General features: G+C 38.9%; 1 protein-coding gene across 2 annotated transcripts in view; it reads left to right on the forward strand.

Moving 5' to 3' along the window:
* Positions 1-25922, forward strand: part of FRRS1 (ferric chelate reductase 1) — a 61715-nt gene that overhangs the window by 15595 nt on the left and 20198 nt on the right. The window contains exons 2-9 of one of the 2 annotated variants that reach the window (XM_054450987.2): positions 2597-2701; positions 2835-3030; positions 4150-4286; positions 9741-9835; positions 11088-11235; positions 15017-15196; positions 23200-23298; positions 24310-24457. In XM_054450987.2, the coding sequence (XP_054306962.1) occupies positions 2835-3030; positions 4150-4286; positions 9741-9835; positions 11088-11235; positions 15017-15196; positions 23200-23298; positions 24310-24457 (1003 nt within the window). In that variant the 5' untranslated portion in view covers positions 2597-2701. The remainder of the gene's footprint in view (positions 1-2596; positions 2702-2834; positions 3031-4149; positions 4287-9740; positions 9836-11087; positions 11236-15016; positions 15197-23199; positions 23299-24309; positions 24458-25922) is intronic. The other variant, XM_054450978.2, reaches the window with a different exon arrangement.

Genomic DNA, 25922 nt, shown 5'->3' on the forward strand with positions numbered 1-25922 from the left:
CACCCTACTCTCTTCTTGCTCATGTGGTTTCTGAGCAAAAGTCAGATATAGTTCTCATCTTTGTTCCTGTCTTTTTCCTCTGGCTTCTTTCAGGATTTAAAAAAGCATTTAGATTTCTGTAGTTTGAAAATGATATGCCATGTTAATCAGGGTTTTCCAAAGTTACAGATTAAAATAAGATTTTATTTATATTTATTATAGATATTTATTATGGAAATTGACATGTGATTCTGAAAGCCCACAAGTCTCAAAATCTGTTGTCTACAAGCTGGAGAACCAGGAAAGCTGCTGGAGTAGTTCAGTGTAAGCCTAAAGGCCTAAGAACCAGGGGAACCCATAGCGCATCTCCTGGTCAGGTCTGAGGGCCTTGGGTTGGGGAAAGGATTGCTGGTGTAAGTCCTGTGGTTTTAAGGCCCCAGGACCAGGAACCTTGATGTCTGAGGGCAAGAGAAGAGGGATGTCTCAGATCAAGAAGAGAGAGTAATTCCCTCTTCCTCTGCTTTTTTATTCTATTTAGGCCCTCAGAGGATTAGATAATACCTACCCACTTTGGTGAGGTGATCTTTGTTACTCAGTTGCCTGACTGAGATGCTAACCTCTTTTAGAAATACATTCATAGACACTTCCAGAAATAATATTTTATCAGCTATCAGAACATCCCTCAGCCCAGTCAAGTTGACATACAAATTAACCATCATATATACCTAGATGTAGTTTTTTATTTATTATTTATTTATTTATCCTACTTGGTATTGTGTGTCTGATAATAGTTTGGGGGAAATTCTCAGTCATAATTGTTTCAAATAATTCTTCAGTTTCCTTCCCTCTTCTCCTTCTGGAATTCCGATTCCACGTTTGTTGTACCTTTTGTAATTCCACAGTTCTTGGATCTGTTCTCTTTTTTTCAGTCTTTTTTTTTCTTTTCAGTTTGATATTTTTCTATTGAGATATCTTCAAGCTAAGAGATTCTTAGATATGTCCAGTCTACCCATAAGCCCATACTTCACTTCTTTTAAAGTGTTTTTGATCTCTAGCATTTCTTTTTGGTTCTGAGAATTTCCATCTCTGTGCATTTGTTCTTGCATGCCATCTACTTTATCCATTGGAGCATTTAGCATCTTAATCATAATGTTTTAAATTCCTGGTCTAATAATTCCAACATCTCCATCATATCTAAGTCTGGTTCTGAGGCTTGCTCTGTTTCTTCAAATTGTGTTCTCTGCCTTTCAGTATGCCTTGTAATTTGTTCTTAATAACTGGACATGATGCAGTGGGTAAAAGGAACTGCTGTAAATAGGCCTTTAATACTGTGGTGGTAAGGAGTGGGAGGAGGAGAACTGTTCTGTAGTCCTGTGAGTAGACCTCAGTCTTTTAGTGAGCTTATGCCCCTGGAGTGTGAACTTCACAACTGCTTCAAGGTTCTTCCCCCACTTAAGTGAAACAGGATGGCTAATGTGGGCAGGAGTTGGGTATTTCCCCTCCTCCAGGTCATGTAGGCTCTGATAAAACCCCAGCAGGTTAGGCTGCAGTTAGATAGTTGCCCCTGATTGACATAACTAAAAAACAATAATTTTTTCTAGTGATTCTAAGGCTGCTATTGTTTTTGTCTATGACCAGATATATGATATACAAAACTCCTTTTCTATAAATAATAAACTGCCTCTTAGGCTTTTCCCATCTGCAACCCGTCCATGGTGTTAACTTTATTTACTGCCATGTATCATGTCACTGCTTATCACCTCCAGCCTTGTTGAGTCCTGTGATTTGCAGGTTTTGAATATATGCATCAAACAAAGTGGTTGATCTGGGCTACAAGAGGGTGGGACTGAGGTAAAGTAGCTGGTTTTCTATTATCCAGATGCTAAGAGGAAGAGTGGAGACATGGGAGGGAAGAAGATTGTGTGGGCTGACAATTGTGTTTCTTAATTCAGACGTATCTGGGCTACAGGCAGTAGAATTTTTATCTCTACCAGTTGGTTCTCTGTTATCCCCAGTTTTCGGTATTGCAAATTGAATAATCCACCCAGTCATCATGATCAGTTTAATAGCAAGTTGGGAAAAGTCTTATCGTAGATTTATTCAGGTAGTGATATTTAAATCCAGAAGAAACATTTCTTCTTTGTTCTTTAAGCTTTCTAGGATCACGTGGAGTAAAACCTTTTGCTTTTATTGACTAGTTTATTATTCCCAATTAATAATAAAGAAAGCTATTATTTATTATCTTCCTTGTCAGATTTTGAGCTATATTTTCATTTTTATTTAAACAACATTGGGCCAGGCACAGTGGCTCATGCCTGTAATCCCAGAACTTTGGGAGGCCAAGGTGGGCGGATCCCTAAGGTCAGGAGTTCGAAACCAGCCTGGTGTAACTCTGTCTCTACCAAAATACAAAAATTAGTGAGGTGTGGTGGCGCATGCCTGTATTCCCAGCTACTGGGGAAGCTGAGGCAGGAGAATCACTTGAACTTGGGAGGCAGAGGTTGCAGTGAGCCGAGATCCTGCCACTGCACTCCATCTTGGGCAACAGAGCGAGATCTCTGTCTCGAGAAAAAAAAAACAACATTGAAAAGAGGGTCTTTGTTTCCTTATTTTTCAGGTAAGGAAGTGGAGGATTAAATGATTTGCCCAAAGTCTCACAGTAATTTGTAGAGCTGAGATTGAAATTCAGGTGAAACTTCACATATCACATTCTTTTTATCAGGTATGTTGAGAATATGGTTTGCTGAACACAGAAAGCAAGTAGTTATCTAGAATTATAGTCCTGTTGTGTAAAAGCTTTTATATTTTACTTTAATTATATGTGACAATAATGGGCTTTTACTCTTCTTTTTGAGATGGCAGTTTCTGGATTTACTTTTGGTACCTGCATACTTCTGTTGCACATTAGTTATGTGGCTAATTATCCCAATGGAAAAGTAACACAGTCATGCCATGGAATGATTCCTGAACATGGTCATAGTCCACAGTCTGTTCCTGTTCATGACATTTATGTGAGTCAGATGACATTCAGGCCAGGAGATCAGATTGAAGGTACCGTGCTGGGATTAACTGTTTACATTTTGGATTTCGCTCTTTTACTGTTTATTGAATCTTTATTATTATTTGATTTAGACGATTTCATTTAAATCTGTTTTCTTTTGTAAGATACTATCATACTTCTTATTTTTGGTTCCAGATGACTATATTACTTAAGTAGTCTGTGTATTCCCTATCCAGAACAGGCTTTAAAATAAGTTTTTATCGTTATTTACTATTTTTATTAATTGTGCTATCACTTCAAGAGAAAAATAAAGTTTATTTTATCTTGTTGAAAATATAATAAACCCTTGTCTTTCTTGACATCATATAATTTCAAGAACAATTCTCTAATTTCTCTGGTAAAATGTAGGCTGATTATTAAAGATAAATCTGTAACAGCATTTTGCAAACTTTATTTTTTGCAACTCTAGAAGTGCAAAATGTTAACAGGTACTCTGTTACATAGAGAGTATATAGAAAAATAAGTTTGGAATATTCTGTGTGATATATAATATACCTTAGAGTTCACACTGTACAGTAGGATATTAAATACCCTCAGAAATTTGCAGTAAAGAAACAAGTATTTACTTTCATCTAGTGTTTTTCTTTTTTTTAATTCAATAAGAATTTATTGAGTGTCACTATGAGCCAGACACTGTGTTAAATACTGGAATTCAAAAGAAAACACCTCATGTTTTTTCCTCTAATGAGGTTAAGTAAACATTTTTTTTTTAAACTTTTATTTTGGGTTCGGGGTACATGTGCAGGTTTGTTTATAGGTAAATTCCATGTTACGAGGGTTTGGTGTACAGATTATTTCATCACTCAGGTGATAAGCATAGTACCCAATTGGTATCATCTAGCATTTTTTAAACTAACTTAGCCTTATGGACTGCCCCTGGACCATCACCTATTTTTCTTTTCTCTTTGTGGAATGGCTATTAATGTCTCACAGAGTGAATATCTTATAGAACACAGTTTAGAGCTTCTTTGCCTATAGGATGACTCTTTTCTCTCCAGGAGTACTTTTGCATATGTAGACCTCATTGTAATTGTAACATACGACCTGTAAACATTTTTTTTTTTTTATATTACTAAGATTTTTAACCAACCCTTTTGTCTTTTTCTCAGTTACTTTGTCAGGGCATCCATTTAAAGGCTTTCTCCTAGAAGCGCGTAATGCTGAGGATCTGAATGGCCCTCCTATTGGCTCCTTCACATTGATTGACAGTGAAGTGTCACAACTTTTGACCTGTGAAGATATACAGGTTTGTGTTTAGAGTTGATCCTTGAACAATGTGGAGGTTACAGGTGCTGACCCCACTCCTGGGGAAATTGGAAATTTGTGTATAACTTTTGACTCCTCCCAGACTTAACTACAAATAGCCTATTGTTGACCAGAAGCCTTACTGATAACAAATAGTTGATTAACACATATTTTGTATTTATATGTGTTATACACTGTATTCTTACAATAAAGTAAGCTAGACAAGAGAAAAATCTTATTAAGAAAATAAGAGAAAATATATTTACTATTCATTAAATAGAAGTGGATTATCATAAAGGTCTTTATTCTCATTGCCTTCATGTTGAATGGGCTGAAGAGGAGAAGGAAGAGGAGTGGCTGGTCTTGCTGTCTTGGGGTGGGTGGAGGAGGTGGAAGGGGAGACAGGAGAGGCACCACACTGGTGTAACTTTATAGAAATACATTGTAATTTCTATCTGACTTTTTGTTTTTTCGTTTTCTTAAAAATGTTTCTATATGGTACCAGTTCTTCCCTGCTTTGCTTTAGTTTCAGTGCTATATCATAGGAGGGTCCATGTCGTACAAGAAGGCAAAAGCAGCGTTGAATAATTGGAACCCTTCTGCCAGGTTGTCTAATGTCAGTTTGTTTTCTGGGACTGCTTCTTCTCCATAGTCCTCATCGTCATCTGGCACTGGTTTGGAACACTCACCATCAAGTCGTCTTCTGTTAATTCTTCTGTTGTGGTGTCTATTAGCTCTTGAATTTCTTGAAGATTCATATCTTGAAACCCTTTGTCCCCCACCTTTTTTTTTGCCATATCCACAGTCTCTTTTATGATTCCTTGATTGGCTCTGTAAATCTTTAAAAGTCATGCACAACATCTAGATACAGTGTTTCTTCAGCAGGAATTTATTGTTTTGTGCTTGATGGCTGTCTTGACTTTTTCTATAACAACGATACTATCTTCAATGGTGTAATCCTTCCAGACTTTCATGATGTTCTATCAGAGTTCTCTTCCATAGCGTTGACAATCCTTTCCATCGAGTACTGTGTGTAAAGAGCCTTACATGTCCTTAAGACTTCCTGAGCTAGAGACTGAGTTAGAGACATTGTATTTGGAGGCAAGGAGGCTACTTTAGTGGCTTTGGTGTTGAGCTCATGGGGTTCTGGGTAGCAGGAGCATTGTCTAATATTGTATTAGGCTGTTCCTGTGTTGCTAAAAGAAGTGCCTAAGACTAGGTAATTTAATAAGGAAAGAGGCTTAATTGGCTCACTGTTCTGCAGGCTGTACAAGCATGGCACTGGCATCTGCTCAGCTTCTGGGGAGGCCTTAGGGAGGCCTCATGGCCTTTTACTCATGGCAGAAGCTGAAGTAGGAGCAGGCACTTCACATGGTGAAAGCAACAGCAAGAGAGAGAGAGTTGGTGGTGGGGGAGGTGCCACATTTTACAACAACCAGATCTTGCTCGCTATCTCGAGGAACAGCACCAAGCCATGAGGAATCTGCTCTCCTGACCCAAACACCTCCCACCAGTTCCCACCTCCAACACTGGGGATTGCAATTTAACTTGAGAGTTGGGTGGGGACAAATATCCAAACTATATCAAATATCAATAGAACATTTATTTATTTAGAGACAGAGTCTCTCTCTGTCATCCAGGCTGGAGTGTAGTGGTGCGATCTCAGCTCACTGCAGCCTTTGCCTCCTGGGTTCAAGTGATTCTCCTGCCTCAGCCTCCTGAGTAGCTGGGATTATAGGTGCCCACCACCATGCATGGCTAATTTTTGTATTTTTACTAGAAATGGGGTTTCATCATGTTGGCCAGGCTGGTCTCGAACTCCTGACCTCAAGTGATCTGCCCGCCTCGGCCTCCCAAAGCACTGGGATTACATGCATGACCCACCGTGCCTTTAAAAGAACCTTTAAAAGGCAGTCTTTTACAGGCAAGGTGCTTCTTGTCTTCAGAGGTAAAACGTCTATGGAGCTAATCCAGACAAAGGTTTCTTATTGTCCAGGACTTCTTGTAGTTACAACCAAAACACTGGCAGCTGATGTTTATCTTTTCCCTTCAAGGCTCGGGAATTAGCAGCTAGCAGCTTTATAGGTAAGAGCAGTCCTGATCATAAACTGACTGCATTTGCACAAAACAGTAGAGATAGCCTGCTCTTTCTTGCCTTAAATCCTGGTGCTTGCTGCTCTTCTTTACTAATAAGTGACTTTGTGGCATTTATTTCCAAAATCGGGCACTTTTGTCTGCATTAAAAACCTGTTTAGGCAGATACACTTTCTCCTCAATGATTTTCTTTTCTTTCTTTTTCCTTTTTTTTTTTTTTTTTCTTTTATTATTATTATTATTATTATTATTATACTTTAGGTTTTATGGTACATGTGCGCAATGTGCAGGTAAGTTACATATGTATACATGTGCCATGCTGGTGCGCTGCACCCACCAACTCGTCATCTAGCATTAGGTATATCTCCCAATGCTATCCCTCCCCCCTCCCCCCACCCCACAACAGTCCCCAGAGTGTGATGTTCCCCTTCCTGTGTCCATGTGTTCTCATTGTTCAATTCCCACCTATGAGTGAGAATATGCGGTGTTTGGTTTTTTGTTCTTGCGATAGTTTACTGAGAATGATGATTTCCAATTTCATCCATGTCCCTACAAAGGACGTGAACTCATCATTTTTTATGGCTGCATAGTATTCCATGGTGTATATGTGCCACATTTTCTTAATCCAGTCTATCATTGTTGGACATTTTTCTTTTTTTTTTTTTGAGACGGAGTCACCCTCTGTCGCCCTGGCTGGAGTGCAGTGGAGTGATCTCGGCTCACTGCAAGCTCCGCCTCCCAGGTTCACGCCATTCTCCTGCTTCAGGCTTCCGAGTAGCTGGGACTACAGGCGCCCGCCACAACGCCCGGCTACTTTTTTGTATTATTATTATTATTATTATTATTATTTTTGGACGGAGTTTCACTCTTGTTGCCCAGGCTGGAGTGCAATGGCGGGATCTTAGCTCACCGCAACCTTCGCCTACTGGGTTCAAGCGATTATCCTGTCTCAGCCTCCTGAGTAGCTGGGATTACAGGCGTGTGCCACCACGCCTGGCTGATTTTGTATTTTTAGTAGAGATGGGGTTTCTCCATGTTGTTCAGGCTGGACTTGAACTCCCGACCTCAGGTGATCCACCTGCCTCGGCCTCCCAAAGTGCTGGGATTACAGGCATGAGCCACTGCGCCTGGCCTTTTGTATTTTTAGGAGAGATGGGGTTTCGCCGTGTTAGTCAGGATGGTCTCGTCAATGATTTTCTTAATGACGCCTGGGAACTTGCCTGCTGCCTCTTGGTCAATAGAAGCTGCTTCTCTTGTTATCTTGACATTTTAAAAGCCAAACTTTTTTTCTGAAATTATCAAACTATCCTTTGCTGGCATTAAATTCTCCAGCTTTAGACCCTTCACCTTCCATTTGTTTTAAGTTGTCATATAATGACTTTGCTTTTTCTCGAATAATGTTAGTCTATAAGTATCTCTTTCTTATAGCAATTCTTACACCTGCCTAAAAGCTGCATTTCCGATATGAGATGAAAAGGTCTTTCACAAAAAGTGTGAGGTTTTTGCATCTGTTGGCATAGCCGCAGTGACAGCTTCACGAATTTTCTTTTCTTTTTTCTTTTTTTCTTCTTCTTTTTTTTTTTTACAGTGGTTCTTATACTGGATTCATTTATCTTGATATGGTGTGCAACTGCAGCAGCAGACCTTAATCTACAGTACATATCAAGCAATTCAACTTTTTCTTGTAATGTCGTGAGTTTTCTCTGCTTCTTGGGAACACTTACCACATCACTAGTGGCACTTCGTATGGGCCCCATGGTGTTATTCAAGGTTTACAGTAGTGCACAAAACACGATAAAAGCTGGGTGCAGTGGCTCATCCCTCTAATCCCAGTACTTTGGGAGGCTGAGGCTGGTGGATTGCTTGAGCTCAGGAGTTTGAGACCAGACTGGGAAACATGGCGAAACCCCGTCTCTACAAAAAAATACAAAAATTAGCTGGGCATGGTGGCATGTGCTTGTAGTCCCAACTACAGTTAATTTTGTGCAGTTATGATTTAATACTGCATTTTTACATTTGTTTATATGTCTCTGTGAATGGCACATGTGCGGTCTGTTTGTGTATGTATGTTTTGATAAATTTTAACTTTTTGTAATAGGTGTGTGCATATGTTATGGTAGTAAACGATAAAATAGACTAATACCTACATATTTTGTGCATTTAAGACATACCTAACTTTTTAATTTTTTCAATATTTCTAGCCTATGCAGTTTGTCTGAGTTTTTTCAAATTGTTGAAAACCTCCAAACGCTTTTCTACTATATTCATTGAAAAAAATCTGCATATAAGTGGACCTATGCACTTCAAACCTGTGTTGTTCAAGGGTCAACTGTAGTTTGAAATTGCTCTCTGTCAGTTTTTTTTGGGATCTTTTCACTATAAGGTGGTGGTTGCAAGATAAGTGATGACATTAACCGTGTATTGTAAACATCTAAATGGATTCACAACAATCAGACTTTTTCCTTAATTTTACTTGCAATATGTTTTTACACATCAGCACCCTATAAAAGATAGAGTAGTTTGAAGAATTTATAGCTTGTGATGTTTTATATGAATATTGGCTCTTATTATATTAATTTTTGAAGGGTTTTAATATTGAAGACAGAGATCTAGAGTATGACAGGAGTCTAATTTTTTTTTCATTTATTTATTCATTCATCCACTTATTTTTACACCAAAAATGGTCCTGAATGGGAGAGATAGGTGATGGACAAGACTTACTCTTGCTGCTTGAAGAACTCCTTACTTTACATATAAGCACATCTATGAACACATAAGTAGAACAGTGTGATAACTTTGGTTAGAAGCATACACAGTGAGTGGGAAGCATAGCAGAGGGAGCCACACACAGCCTGGAAGGAACTGAGAGAGCTTCTTGGAGGAGGTGATCTTCAAGTAAGGCCTCAAAGAATGAGTAGGAGTTGGCCAGGTGCATGAAAGTGGGAAACAAGATTATTCTAGAGAAAGGAATTACTGAAATATCATGCTACGTATTTGAAGGCAGGAAGTTTTTCTCTTTCAAAGAATCTTCTGCATTCTATTTTATCTATTAATGGAAGAGATATAAATTTATAATATACATGAAACAATGAGCAAGCTCTATCTAGTGTTAATGTACCCAGTGTTCACAGCTCTCTTCAGTTCTTAGATTTCTGTGGACTCTCATTTATTCACAGAGCCAGCTGCTAATATGTTCTCAACCAATCAACATTTCATTTATGGAGTGCCTGAGTCCTTCTTTTAAATAAAATAGTCTTCACCAGAATGCTAATGTCATGCAATGATAAATTACTTTGCAAAATGATAGAAGTTCCAGCCATGCTGAGCGACTGAATGGTAGCTCTTTTCCCTTTTATTTCAGGGATCAGCGGTGAGTCACAGAAGTGCATCTAAAAAAACAAAAATTAAAGTCTACTGGAATGCTCCAAGCAGTGCTCCAAATCACACACAGTTTCTGTGAGTATAAGAGTTTATAATTCTGGGCCAGCCATGGTGGCTCATGCCTGTAGTCCCAGCACTTTGAGAGGTCAAGGTGGTGGGTCACTTGAGCCCAGGATTTTGAGACTGGCCTGGGCAACATGGTGAAACCCCATCTCTGAAAAAAAAAAAAAAAAAGGAAAAAAAGTTTACAACTCTGTAACTACTAGTATAATTGAAACCATAATTAGTCTGTATCATTTTCTGTACCTATTGGACATTCATGCATGTAGGAGAGCTTTGGTGTAGTAATAACACCACCTTCCTGATGTAGGAGTTTGTTTTGCTTTTTACCAGTGTATACCTATCACCTAGTGCAGGACCTGCCACCAAATAGGAACTTAATAGACATTTGCTGAGTGAATGAAGTCTTGTACTGCCTTAATCCTAATAAGAGCTATCAATTAATACTTGAGTCTTTATGTTATATAATACTACTTTTAGACTTGCTCCTGTATTAGCATGAGAATACAAATGAAAGTCTTGAAATTTGGATGACTCTTACTCTTTTGCAGTGTTACAACTTGCAGATTAGACTCTCAGAAAAGACTGCATGCCTCTCAAATTATGAAACTCAGTAGAATTAAAACAGAACTTCTTCCTTATCCTACATACAAGGGGAAGTGGAATGTTATAATGCCATCTAATGATTCCTGAGGGGTGATATGGACATATATTTTAAGGGAAGGATTGCTATCCTGACATGACTGTTTTCTTCACTTTGTGCGTGGGTCCCCAACACACAGTAACACAACTCTGCACTGGTATGTTAGATAGAATGTGAAAAAGGGGGTGTGACCCCAGTGAAAGCTGATGGTTACTGATGCAGCCTCTATTATAGCTTCTTGCTGTAGTTGCTTGCTACACATGCCCTTTGGAAGAATTGAATATTGCACTCTGAAATGACTAGTAGTATGTTCTTCATATGCCAGGCAGTAGAAATCTGTGCAGTTTTGTCCCTGGGTCTGACATCATGGCTATTGTGAATATGCCCCCAAAACAGACAAATAAGAAAAGAGGGACAGAGGGAGAGAAAGCAATAAAAATTCGTCAAGTGATGGGGTGGGAGAGAGTGGTTAGAGATTTGCCTCAGACAAAATTAATAGTCCTGTTAGGTAGTAATTCATGTTTTTCTAGTTTAGTCTCTCTCTTTTTTTTTTTCCTTTAACGTTTTGATCTGATTGTGACAGGACACAGTTAGGGTTCTAATCTCACTGGTATTGCATTTCAGAGTCACAGTTGTTGAGAAGTACAAAATCTACTGGGTGAAGATTCCTGGTCCTATAATTTCACAACCAAATGCATTTCCTTTTACAACACCTAAAGCTACAATAATACCTTTGCCAACGTTACCTCCAGTTTCCCACTTAACCAAACCAGTAAGTAACAATTTTATTTTCTCTGTAGAGATGGGGTTTCACCACGTTGCCCAGGCCGGTCTCGAACTCCTGAGCTCAAGTGATCCTCCTGCCTTGGAGTCACAAAGTGCTTGGAATTACAGGTGTGAGCCACTGTGCCAAGCTTAAGCAACATTTTTATAGCTTCATTAAATGTAATCTAAATAATATGTGGCCAAATATAATGTCCATATATTATAAAATACAAAAGAGAAGGTAAACAAAATAAGACATTACATAGGAGTAAAGTGCTGTACTTAGTTTTCTCTATGTGAGCAAAGAGGTAAATTTGTGGTTGGAAATTGTGGTTCTGTGTACTTTGTGTGGCAAAGTGCATAGAGAAGTAGCTGTGCTGGGTAGTGGTAGCACGTTTTGGGGTCCTCTGTAGGAATCTGAAGGAAGCCTTCATTGCAACCTTTTGACTTATAGGTTAGAATGAAGGGAATGCAAGACCCTGAATGTTCAAGGTGTGGTCATGACATTCACCTGTAGTCTCTTCTGGTAGTGGATATGTTTTTATTTGAAAATAAATCTGATGAAGCAATAGTTTTTTTCTTTCTTTTAAACACAGCCAGATATCAAATGAAGCACTTAAGTTAAATTTAGACAAGATTTGGAGGAGATTTTTTTTTTTTTTAATTAAGTATTTATTGATCATTCTTGGGTGTTTCTCAGAGAGAGGGTTATGGCAGGGTCATAGGATAATAGTGGAGAGAAGGTCAGCAGATAAACACATGAACAAAGGTCTCTGGTTTTCCTAGGCAGAGGTCCCTGTGGCCTTCTGCAGTGTTTGTGTCCCTGGGTACTTGAGATTAGGGAGTAGTGATGACTCTTAAAGAGCATGCTGCCTTCAAGCATCTGTTTAACAAAGCACATTTTTGCACCGCCCTTAATCCATTTAACCCTGAGTTGACACAGCACATGTTTCAGAGAGCAGGGGGCTGGGGGCAAGGCCATAGATCAACACCATCCCAAGGCAGAAGAATTTCTCCTAGTACAGAACAAAATGGAGTCTCCTATGCCTACCTCTTTCTACACAGACACAGTAACAATCTGATCTCTCTTTCTTTTCCCCACATTTCCCTCTTTTCTTTTCAACAAAACCACCATCGTCATCATGGCCCGTTCTCGATGGTCGCTGTCTCTTCGGAGCTGTTGGGTACACCTCCCAGACGGGGCGGCCGGGCAGAGGCGCTCCTCACTTCCCAGATGATGGGCGGCTGGGCCGAGGCGCTCCTCACTTCCCAGACGGGGCGGCCGGGCAGAGGCGCTCCTCACCTCCCAGACGGGGCGGCCGGGCAGAGGCGGTCCTCACCTCCCAGACGGGGCGGCCGGGCAGAGGCGGTCCTCACCTCCCAGACGGGGCGGCCGGGCAGAGGCGGTCCTCACCTCCCAGACGGGGCGGCCGGGCAGAGGCGCTCCTCACCTCCCAGACGGGGCGGCCGGGCAGAGGCGCTCCTCACCTCCCAGACGGGGCGGCCGGGCAGAGGCGCTCCTCACCTCCCAGACGGGGCGGCCGGGCAGAGGCGCTCCTCACCTCCCAGATGGGGCGGCTGGGCAGAGACGCTCCTCACCTCCCAGACGGGGCGGCCGGGTAGAGGCGCTCCTCACTTCCTCCCAGAGGGGGTGGCAGCCAGGCAGAGGCACTCCTCACCTCCCAGACAGGGTGGCCGGGCAGAGGTGCTCCTCACCTCCCAGATGGGGCGACCGGGCAGAGGCGCTCCTCATCTCCCAGACGGGGCGTCCGGGCAGAGGCGCTCATCACTTTCCAGACAGGGCGGCCGGGCAGAGGCGCTCCCCACTTCCCAGACGGGGCCGCCGGGCAGAGGCGCTCCTCACTTCCCAGACGGGGCGGCCGGGCAGAGGCGCTCTGGAGGAGATTCTTGAAGTGGTGATATAACTCTTAGATCTCATTTCATTAAGGTCAAAGAGTCCTAGGGAATTGTATATGCTGAACAACAGAAAATCTCTTGTAAATTCATCAGTTAGAATTTCATCTAGGCCCTCTGATTCAAAAGATTTATAATTGACAAGGCACATCTTGGAAAGTGTTATGCATATTGGAAACATTAGGAAGAAGGGTTTTACTGCAGGAAATTCTGATAAGTTAGACTTCTTAATTCAGAAGTGGATACAATAAAAAAAAAAAGGTGTTGAGAAAGGTTGTTTCAGTTGAAAGAACAAACGTGGGCCTAAATACTGACTTGCCTAATTTTCGTGTGTCTTTGGGCGAATTACTTAATTTTCAGTCTCAGTTTCCTCACCTATAGAAAGAGATGTAATAATATTTAGCTCTTAGTATCACTGTAAGAATTAAAATAATGAATGTAAGTTTTCTATTACTGTGTCTTGCATTTAATAGATATTCAGTAAACATTAGTTCCTTTTCTTTTTCCTTCTTTTTATTATCCTTTTGTACCTTTTTATTCACATAGAGAAGACAAAGTAATGCGCTTTGCTCCTTATTTTGTTTTGCTTCTCTTCAACATCTTATAGCATATGGGCACTATAATTGATTACATTATTATGATTGTTGCACTTTTGTTTGACCATACAATTAGATCTGTTATTTGTACTAGCTCTCAGTTTAGGCTTAATCCTTACTTAATTAAAAGCTGCTTTAGGGAAATACACAGTCAATTTGGGCCTGAGCTTCCCAGTAGGAATCTGTTGACAATATTGTTGTCTTTCCGTATATTCAATCAAAGGCTCTTGTTGGAACTTTTATTGTGTCTTTGTGCCATGTTTATAATCTCTAATTATAGGGAGGTTCATTCAGAGTCAAAAGTTTATAGCATTTTTAGAGCTCGAAGATACCTCAGGGTCTATTTCTTATAGTTTTCTTGTTGTGTAGTTGAAGGTTCAGGGATCCTGAGAGAACAAGTCCTTTGGCAAACATGATGTAGGGACGGGGAGAGCAGAGACCAAAGTCCAAGTTTCTTAGTTCCCCAGTGGCCTGTTCTCTTCACCCTAGTGTGACCTGTCTTTACATTTCCATGAACTCTAGTTACATAGTGTTTAGCTCTCTTCTGAAATTTACTGTCACAGCATTCGAACAAACTCTGCTCATTTATCAGATTATAACAGCTGATTTTTTTTTTCTAAGACTCTTCGTCTTATATTCCTTATCAAGAAGCTCTGGAGTAAGTCATCTGATTGTTGCTTATTTCTCCCCCCAATAAATTACTACGGTTATTTGGAATACTGGTAAATTGGGGCAACCATTTTTTTCTTATATCATTTTAGTATGAAATTTGAATCTGAATTCTAGAAGCAGAATCCACAACCTAAATGTAATAGCTTGCTAAGAATTTGTTTGTTTGCTTTTTAAAACTTCATCTCTGAGAACTAGAGGATACCCTTTAGGCAGGAATGTTAGTGTCATTTAAGTCTTAGGGACTGAAATATTACCTGAAAAATTTCTTAAAACTTATCAGAAACTTTGCTCCAAAACATACTTAATGTGAAATGTTTTGTGTATTACAGGAGCTTTAATACTCTTGCACAATTACAGCCCAACAAGTGTATGTTTTCCAAATTTTAATTAAAATTAATTAAGTTTAAAAGTTCATAACCTAACTACTGCTCCGATCATTTTTAATTTGGGATGTGTCTTTTGTTTCCTTATTTGAATGCTTATTATGGAAAGGTATTCTCATTAATTTGGGAGCTACCCATACTTGAAGGTAGTTATTCTTCTGTCATTGCCAATGAACTGCTTGTTTGATAATTAATATTTTTTTTTCCTCTGTCTTTTTTCTAGTTCAGTGCCTCAGATTGTGGGAACAAGAAGTTCTGTATTAGGAGTCCTTTGAACTGTGACCCAGAGGAGGCTTCCTGTGTCTTCTTGTCCTTCACAAGAGATGACCAATCGGTGATGGTTGAAATGAGTGGCCCCAGTAAAGGCTATTTATCCTTTGCATTGTCTCATGACCAGTGGATGGTTGGTACCTCTCACTTACATAAGTGGTAACAAAAGGAGAATCACGGCTGGGCATCGTGGCTCATGCCTGTAATCCCAGCACTTTGGGAGGCCGAGGCAGGTGGGTCATGAGGTCGGGAGTTCAAGACCAGCCTGGCCGAGATGGTGAAACCCCACCTCTACTAAAGATACAAAAATTAGCCTAGGGTTGTGGTGGGCACCTGTAATCCCAGCTGCACGGGAGGCTGAGGCAGGAGAATCACTTGAACCTGGGAGGCGGAGATTGTAGTGAGCCAAGATTGTGCCACTGCACTCCAGCCTGGGCGACAGAGTGAGACTCCATCTAAAAAAACCCCCAAAAAACAAACAAACAAAAAACCAAAAGGAGAATCACTGAAACTGTTTGTTCCAGGGTCAAATGATCATACAGGAGAAACTAAGTTAGAACAGATTCTAAGTTAAACGGCTTTGAGTACTGTATGATTTTAACAGTTGGGCAATTACTTCCAAGAACAGGCTGTCCTGAGGAAAGTTAGGAAGATCGTTTTTTTTCCAGTGTATTTGCCATTTTATGTCTGTCTATCTCTTTGTGATAAAGCAGGAAATACAGTTAAGAAAAGTTGTTCTGCATAAAATGTCATGTTTTTTGTAATGCTTTTCAAACCAGAATTGTTTATTCAAGTGGCCAGAACTAAAGCATGTGTTCCTGCTCTTTTGTCCTATTTTAGTAGTCATCAGTGCATTTCCTAAACAGAGTATTAAACTTGTATATCCAGGCAGCATGTATTACAGTAGGCTCCTTTGTCAAATCAGCAGAAGGCAGCATTTATTTTAAGCCGATTCTCACTCACCCTAGGTAGTGCTGAAATGGATTAAATGATTCTGTAGATGGCAGCCTTGTGCTGTGGTGTGGAAGAGCAGAGGCCTGCATAAGCACACCACAGAGCAGGAAGAGTATTGTGGCCAGGACGTGTATAAGTCCTGTTCAAGCAGAGTGGGCCTTGGGGCATAGGGATGACCAGAAATGGAGAAAGTCCCTTAATAGCACAGGCAAGGGGTCTTGTCTTGAGAGTTTTCTTCTTATCAGGATTTAAACTTAACGCCACTTCTTTAGGGAATCATATTTCAGAAAAAGAAAAGGAACTCTGACATGGCTGTAATAGAAAAACTAATGCTCGTCCTGAAAGTGCACTTGATTACGTTGGTCCTGGAGCAGTGTTTGCAAATATTGTAAGATGCTGGATGTAACTAACTTTCTTTAGTAGGATACCATTTCAGTATGTATATATGACCTACATATTTCACTAGACACCTCTAGAATGCACTTCTATCTTCTTTCATTAAACAAAAGATATACCTTAAGTCTATGAGATACAAAAGATACCATGTACTTAAAAAAAAATATGAGAAATAATGAATCCTTCCCCTTCCAAGTTGCTTGTATAGGAAATTTTATACTTGCTCAACTGATGCACTGATTGTTCAAAACATTTTCCCCACTTCCTTTTATGATTGCCATCAGACCTGTAGCATGTTCTTTTGGATATTCTTAGTGTTGGCAAGAATGAACTACGTTTAGTGTATAAGGTGAATGAGGTTGAGTTGAAAATAAAATGTGACTATAAAGCAATAATGATAGGTGGTGGTAGTGCTGCTGTCATGTGAATGTGATAAAACTGGCTAGAAAGGAAATTCTGAAAATGAATCCAAAAAGGATTAACCTGTTGAATGAATGTATAGTTTCATTAAGGTTCATCTCTGAGTTACAGCACTCATTTAGATATATGCTCTAGTCACTTAAAAAAAAAACACCCAACTTATTCCAGTCACTTTATAGCCAAGATTCATGCTATAGTATATGGATACATTTCCTTTTACTGGTTACATAAAACCTGTAAGCAAGAGGGAAAGACTATTACTGCATTCAGTATGGTAATGAGTAGCCCACAGGTAGGTCAGTTATTCTGTTCTAAATTGTAGGCATTGATGGCACAAAAGCATTTATCTCTAATTCAAGATATATTTATCTTACTTAGAAATCTTATCTGTTTCCAGTATAGTACTCATCAAAAATGTTTACAAAAAAGACTTAATTATGCAGGTGCAGTTGATTTACAGAGCAATCCTGTTTAATGATTAAAATAATCTGTACACCTGTTTGCCTAACTTGGGGGAAATGAATCATCCTCAAAATATATTTTTAAGTGGTTATTTCTATTTTTAGTTATTACTTTTAAAACTTTCAGGTATTTTTGTGACCTGCTATTTCTTTGGAGTATATAATGTAAATTTAAATACTGAAGGTATCTGATGTCACAAATACTCATTCGATAACCTAAATTATACCCCTTTTTCAATTTGGCTTGTAAATTAATGTTAGCAATTATTTTGGTATGTTAGACTTCATCACTAAAATCAAAATGTGTAATTTACCCTATTTCTGATAATAATGACTTGCTAATTTGTGAATTTTAACTTAATTTCCAAGTACAATAAGTCCTCACTTCATGTCGTCAATAGGTTCTTGGAGCCTCTGACTTTAAGTGAGGCTACATACAGCAGTTCCTTGAATAATATCATTTCCTTCAATATCGTTTTGTTATGACATTGATGAGGAAAAAATATTGGCCATGTTGTATGTTGTTTTGCTTAAAGTCACAATTTTCAAGAACTTACCTATGAGTTTAAGTGAAGATGTACTGTACATACCTCTTTCCTATTTGAGGTATTTTGTTAAATAATGTGAAGTCTATCAAGTATGCGCATTATTAGCTTCCTTCCTTCTCCTTCCACTGCGCTGTATCATCTTACTCCATACATGATCTCTCCATGCCCCAATTCCAGGATGTCCCCAATCCTGAACTCCCTTGGACTCCAGACTGTGATTTCCAGCTGCAGGCTGGTCTCGTCCAGATGTGTGTTCCTGGACAGCACAAAGCAACATCTAAAAGACTGAACTTTTTATTATGCCTCCTGATGTCTCCTTGTCTTCCCCATTCTTGGTGATTAGCAATGTTAGGAAAGCAGACACCATTGTTGATGGCTTGTTTCTTGTTGGGTACTGTCCTAGGCAATTTATAAACACATCATTTATTGCTGCCAGCATCTTCTTTGGTATTCAGAGAAATGTTGGTTTTGACTTGGATTCCTTCTTTTCATCCATCTTTCAGGTCCTTCCTTCTGCCATTTCCAATTTTTTGTTTTGAAAAGTTTTAAACCTCAATAAAAGTTAAAAAGATAGTACAGTGAACACCCATAAGCCCTTCACCTAGATTTACCACTTTATCTTTCTATTTCTATCTACCTCAGTTGATTTATGTGGTGTATATAAATACATATTTTTTCTTGAATTATTTGAAAGTAAATTATAGATAATGATGACATTTCATCTCTAAGGATTTCAACGTGTGTCTTCTAAGAACATGGACATTCTCCTACAATTACCACAATATTTTTATCACATTAAGAAAATTTAACATTAATTTTATGTAACAGACAATCTGTATTCCAGTTTTCCCAGTTGTCCTAATAAAGTTCTTTGTTTTTTAAAAATATTTCTTATTCAGGATCCAATCAGTTATTACTCAGGGCATTTAGTTGTTATATCTCTTGGATCTCCTTTACTTTAGAACAGTTACTTAATCCTTTTTCTTTTTTATAAATTAAATTCAGGCCAGTTATTTGTAGAATATTCTACAATTTATATAATAGATTTATGTTAAGACTTTTTGGCACAAGTGCTACGTAAGGGATATTATTTCCACATCAGTGCATTATTTCAAAAGTTTCATAATGTCCAATGTTCTATTATTGATGATACTATGTTTGATCACTGGTGTCTGTCAGATTTCTGTATCATGAAGTCTATTTTCTTTTTGTAATAAGTAATACATGGGATGATACTTTGAGTCTGTATGAATAATCTGTTCCCCAATAGCTTGTAACTAGGTTTTTGCATTTATTGATGTTTCTCCTGTGAATCAGTTGTTACATTTGTGGTTGCAAAATGGTGATCTGCTAACTTACTTATTAGCTGACATTCTTATGAAAATAAGAGTTTTCTTTTCTCTGCACTTGCCCTTCCCTTTTATAGTAACACGATGGACTAATGGGTTTCTTTTGTCCATTGTGTTGTAGTTTATTACCACCATTCATTCTTTTAGAGGGTCATATTGACCCAAATGCGGCCAATGGGAGCCCTTTCAAGCAGGCTTCTGTGCCCTTTTGATGTGTCTCCACCACTTTTGAGCATGTCTTTGTTTCTGGTGTAACAAGATGTTCTCCATTCATACTTTCATGCATTTCATCATTTCTCAAAAGAGCTTTATTTCCTTTTAGTAGGAATAGATCTAGAAATCAAGATTTGGGTGCTAATATGTTCACTGCTACTGATATCCAGGTACTTCTGATTCTATCTTTGACATACCTTTTTCATTCTCTTTATTGCATTGTCACTATCTCTGACTTGGCTTGTAGTTTTACTGTCTGCTTCCTGGGCTGCTGTAGTAACCCCTCATTAGTCCTCTTGCTTCCATGATTTCCTCTTCCATTTCATCCTTCACACAGCCATTGGAATTTTCTCCCCAAGCCACATTTAAGATCGTCTTGGCTGGGCGCAGTGGCTCATGCCTATAATCCCAGCACTTTGGGAGTCTGTGGTGGGAGGATTGCTTGAGCCCAGGAATTCAAGATGAGCCTGGGCACACATGGTGAGACCCTCATCTCTACAAAAAATCCATCAAAAATTAGCTGGGCATAGTGGCATGCAGCTGTGGTTCCAGATACTTGGGAGGCTGAGGTAGGAGGATCACTTGATCCCAGGAGGTCAAAGCTGCAGTGAGCTGTATTTGCACCACTGCATTCCAGTCTAGGTGACAGAAAAAGATCCTGTCTCAAAAAAAAAAAAAAAAAAAAAATTGTCTCAAAAATATCCCTCCAAACCTTTGGCAAAACTTTAGTAATTATAGTAATTATAGAATTATATAGTAATTACAGAAAAACTGTTCTTTTCTTAAAGCATGGTGCTCACTACTTTGGGAATACTTCTGGAATTTTCAGCCTTAGAGCTCTCTTTTTATCCTTTATATATTTTAGCTAGCAGAACTACCTGTTTCTTAAAATTTTCATATTTCTATATCATTGGTCCTAGAAGTTCTTCAACTTGGAAAACCCTTCCTTTAATCTCATCTTTACCTTGTCCTCCTATAAATATGTTTTATCTTCTAAGGTCTGCTTAATTACTGTCTTTTCTGATAAGCCATTTTCAATTCTCTGGCCATACATAATTTGTCTTTTCATGTCACTTTACCAATCTGTCTGCCTCAAAAAAATATAGCTTTAGGTTATAAGAGCCGTATTCTTATAATAAAGTCATCTTTGTTTCTCCCACAGTGTCTAGCATAATGTTTTCTCATAGGATGCTCTCTAAATGCTTGACCTGAGAGGGGCAAACTGGGGAAAGAGTTTCAGTACAACCCAGGGATTTGGTGGAAGTTCTTATATGGTGTATTTTTATGCTTTCAAACTTGAGGTTTCTAGAACTGCCTGGAGCCTGAGGTTGGAGTAGCACCTTCACTTACTCTTCATTTGGAATAGTGAGAACTGAGAGTTACCTGCTGTCTATCCCCATCATCTTCTCTAATATTTGGGAGGTCTACTTTTATTGATTTTATTTGACTTCTTGTCCTCAGTTTGCCTCAAATCAACCATTATTTGTATTAAAGTTTTTTATGTAACAAAAGAATTTCTATGTCTCATTCATGATGGATATTCTAGAAAACATGCTTTATTTAAATCAGGGTTCAGGCCCAGCATGGTGGCTTACACCTGTAATCTCATCACTTTGGGAGGCTGAGGCAGGAGGATTGCTTAAGCCCAAGATTTCAAGACCAGCCTGGGCAATAGGGCGAGAATCCATCTCTACTTTTTTAAAAAATAAAAAATAAATCGGGGTTCAGAAAACGTTTTCTGTAAGGACCAGATAGTAACTATTTTAGAGTTTGTGGGCAATAAGGTCTCTGTTGTAGCTACTAAACTCTGTTGCAGCATAAAAGCAGCCATAGATGATATGTACATGAATAAATGTGACTGTGTTCCAATGAAACATGGACATTGAATTTCAGGTTGATTTATTTTCATTTGTCATGAAACATTCTTTTTACCACTTAAGTATGTAGAAGTCATTCTTAAACTGTGAGCTATATAGAAACAAGCTTTAGGTTGAATTTGATTTGCCGGCCATAGTTTGTTGACTCCTGGTTTAAGTCATAATTGCTCCAAATTTCTTATCTTGAATTGGGCTAATTCTGATTTTACTGTAATATGTGTAACAGTACATAATTACTTTGCTAAGAGTACATCCTTGAGAGTTTTTAAAAGTGGAACATTTAAAAATAAAGTTGAATCTGAAACTATAGAAATATGTTAGAATCTAATATTGGAATTTATAGCAAGATTTGTTATAACCGGATAGTCTTGGACCTTGTTTAAGGAATTGGGTGACTAAAGCACATAAAGAACCTTGTTTGATAGTTTATGGAGAAACCAAGTGAAAGACCAAACCATGGATAATAACTTAAAATCAAGATTATTCCTGTGTGCCATTGTTTAAATGTACTTTGAAGTTACAGTCTGCTTCTTTTTTTGTATTCTTTTTCATTCTTTTTTCCCCTATTAATTGACAGTCTGCTTTTTGATTATCACTTTATTTTATTCTATTTTATTTCTATTTTTTGGAGGCAAGGTCTCCCTCAGTTGCCCAGGCTGGTGTGCAGTGGCATGATCATGCTACACTGCAGACTTGACCTCCTGGGCTCAAGTGATTCTCCTGCCTTAGCCTTCTGAGTAGCTGGGACCACAGGCATGCATCACCATGCTTGGCTGATTTTTTTTTTTTTTTTTTTTTTTGAGACTGAGTCTCGCTCTGTTGCCCAGGCTAGAGTGCAGTGGCGTGATCTCTGCTCACTGCCAGCTCTGCCTCCCAGGTTCACGCCATTCTCCTGCCTCAGCCTCCTGAGTAGCTGGGACTACAGGCGCCTGCTACCACGCCCGGCTAATTTTTTGTATTTTTGGTAGAGACGGGGTTTCACCATGTTAGCCAGGATGGTCTTGATCTCCTGACCTCGTAATCTGCCCGCCTCGGCCTCCCAAAGTGCTGGGACTACAGGTGTGAGCCACCGCGCCCGGCTTGCTTGGCTGATTTTTAAAAAAGTTTTCTTAGGATGAAGTCTCACCATATTGCCCAGGCTGATCTCAAACTCCTGGCTTCAAGCAATCCTCCTGCCTTGGCCTCCCAAAGTGCTAGAATTATGGGTGTGAGTCACTGTGCCTGGCTTGATTATCACTTTAAAGAATAAGATCTAACTTTCAGAGTTAAGGATCCTTGGAGACTAAAGGATAGATAAGAGGTAGACTGTTTGACTAATTCCTCCTTGAGTGCAGGTATTTTTGCCTCAGTTATATAACATTAAATCTATTGAATATGTACATTATGTAGCAATATTTCTTTACAGTGTCTTCCATCTTAGAAGTTACCAAAAAATATCCAGTACAATGCAGTGTATTTGGTCATTAAAATATGTAGGATATAGATATTTATTAATAAATAAATATCTGGGATATTGTTTATGGTAAGTTAATTGAAAAAAGGTAACAGAACTCTATATTTTCCCATTTGGGAAGGAAAAAATAGGTATAAGACAAATAGGTTTGGATGAATATACATGAAAATATTAAAGTGGTGTTCGATTAGTGATGGGTTTATGAACATATAAACATGTTATATATCTATCTTAATCTATTATTTTACACTGAAATTCTAGTGCTTTTGTATTATAACAAAATTATTTGCAACTCGCAAATTAGATAGCCAGTTCTCTAGAATTCATAGCATCATTCACGATTCAGTAAATTATGTTTTCAAAGCATCACATAATATTTGGTTTCCTGAGGTACTTTTTTAAAAAGAGAAAATAAAATGCTGAAGTTCCTTTGAGCTTTTTTTCTCATTTGCAATTGTTTTTCAGGGTGATGATGATGCTTATCTGTGTATTCATGAAGATCAGATTGTGTACATCCAGCCTTCCCATTTAACGGGGCGAAGTCACCCTGTAATGGACTCCAGGGTAGGTGTGAAAATTCTGGGAACCTCCACCTGGAGACCCGCTTTCCGGCTGTGTGGCTGTCACTGGTGTGGCTGTGCTGCTAGATCGCCTCCAACCCCCACAGTTACACCTAGCTTGAGCAGGGGCCTGCCAGCAGGGCTCCTCTCGTAATGATTTCTGAGAAACTTTTCTACACTTCAGAAGTTTCTCTTGTAGGAAAAGATGAATTCTTGCTTGTGTCACTTACATCCTTTTGGTTGTATCTTACAAAAAAGTACTTTATGGTTTATTAAGATGGTCAGGGCATCAGCTTCCTTTCAAAAGCTTACAGACAGGTTTCTAAGAAGAGTATGACATTAGTGACAAAATTTCTTGACTAGTGAGAACGAGGAGCACATTTGATGAAGGCTGGAGATGCCTTGGACAGTTGTCTTAAGTGCCCTTTGTTGGCATGTGTGTCAAAGGTGGGCTATTTCTGGTAGAGAAGTGTCTTTTTGCAGGACAATTGACAAGCAAATGAGCTCTGAAAGAGCAGTAGCTATCACTTAATGACATAGCAAATGAGCTCTGACTGAGCAGTAGCTATCACTTAATGACATAACTGTGCACAGCCTTCCCATGGGGTTGACTCCCACGGCTGGCTTGGAACTTCTCCCCAGCTGCATGTTGCATTTTGGCCACTAGGGTAGTACTTGTTAATTGCTTTTTTCAGTGTTTTTGATTGTATACTCGTGGCCAGATGGAGTTGGTACATCTGTTAAAATTTCTAACCTAGGTAGAGGAATTGTGGGGTTCTGGCTCAAAGTAAAAATAATATATTTTCTTTTTGCCAAATGGGATAAAGACAAATAAACTGGGAGAAAATGTTTCTTGTTCTCTTCAAAGAGGAAGTGGAAAAACAATGACACTGCAGACAAAGCATGCACATACGATCTTAGAGAAAGGAAACTGAACAGGGCAGGATTTTGATCATATCTTATTTTTAGCAAATCTTTGGAAAGTGCTGAGAAGACCCATTGTGTGTGTTTGTAGGATACCCTTGAGGATATGGCTTGGAGGTTGGCGGATGGTGTTATGCAGTGTTCTTTCAGAAGAAACATTACCCTTCCTGGAGTTAAGAATAGATTTGATCTAAACACAAGCTATTACATATTTCTAGCAGATGGTGCAGCTAATGATGGTAAGTATATTGTTAAGCTGTCTTTTCAAGTGTCTTTTTCTCTCTTCTTCCCTCTCCCCCATTTTTGGAAAAACTACTGTAATTGCCCATTTTTAAGGCACATGCTTTCCTATAAATGTCAAACTTTGCCAGAAACTGGATAAAGGTAGAAAAATTTTGCTGGAAACTAGATAGAGGTAGAGTGTCCATTGTGTTATAAGGCAACACTGCTCAAGATCAAGATGGCTTCTGATTAGTAAAATGCATGTGATCAGAAGAACTATAAATACCTAATAAGAAGCCGTATATTTGGGTTTCCCTGAGTGTAGTGATAGTAGATTAACATTGCAGGGGACCTAGAAGCGGTGCCTTTGAGGTTGTTGCAAGAGATATTGGCTCCTGTGGGGAAACTTGCCCAGTATGAATCTTGTCTCCTTAGACCTGAGCTTTCTCTAGGAAGATGGGGAGGGGAAAAAGAGAATAGCTTCTGGACAGCTGAGTAAGCTGCTGTAATACCTTCCATTGAGGGGAGAATGCCTCACACTGCCCTGCTGGTGTGGTATGTTTCATGTCTCGCATGTTTCTATGTGACCGATGCCAAGTACAGCCTAACATAGTTTTATGAGTCTGAATCTTTATTCTCAAGAAGACTACACTGGTGGATATTGCAACACATATTAATAGGAATAATTTGATTTTGTTTGAGGTCTTGGCTAATGGTTTTTGAGGAACTGCAGGAAACACCAATGTAATATTTAATGACTCATCTCTTAGGAGATAACATTGCTCCAAAACTTTGAGAATATAGCCCCCTTTTAAAATGGTGAGAAGGTAGATGTCTAGAGTGGAGAGACAGAGATGGGGTAAAGGAAAGGAAGAGCAGGAAATGTGATACAGACAAATTGTGAAAAGCCTACAATTCTATCATGTGTTTTAGATTTTCTACTCTTGGTAAAGCAGACTCCCAAAAAGTTTTGAAGCAGAATAAAATATCTGCTCAATGTTAAAATTTAGGAACATTTAAATTAATTAACTTGCTTATTTTTATTAATTTATTTTTTTAGCTGAAGGAAGAATGCTAAAGGAACATTTTTAGATTTAGATATAGGTGATACATGTAGTTATCTTAGTCAAATCATTTACTCTTGTTTGCACCAGCAGCAGCAAATATGGCTTGAAAATAATTTCTTAATATGGCTTGATAATGAGTAAAAATTTCCTAATATGAGTAATAATTTCTTAATATGGCTTGATAATAATGAGTAAAAATTACTCAGTGCTTATTGAGTGCCAGTCAGTGGCTAGGCATTTTAGATAGATTCTTCATTTTTATCTTCATAAAATACAAGCTAGAGATGTACTATTATTATCCTTTTTATCTAGGAGGAAATTCATACTTAGAAAGGTGAAGTAATTTGCCCAGACAAGTAAACGGTGCAGTTGGAATTTGGCCTTTAGAGCCTATGTATTCAGTACTTTTAGAACA

Source organism: Pongo pygmaeus, chromosome 1 (genome assembly GCF_028885625.2).
Source record: "Pongo pygmaeus isolate AG05252 chromosome 1, NHGRI_mPonPyg2-v2.0_pri, whole genome shotgun sequence".
In the NCBI taxonomy this organism is placed as follows: domain Eukaryota; kingdom Metazoa; phylum Chordata; class Mammalia; order Primates; family Hominidae; genus Pongo; species Pongo pygmaeus.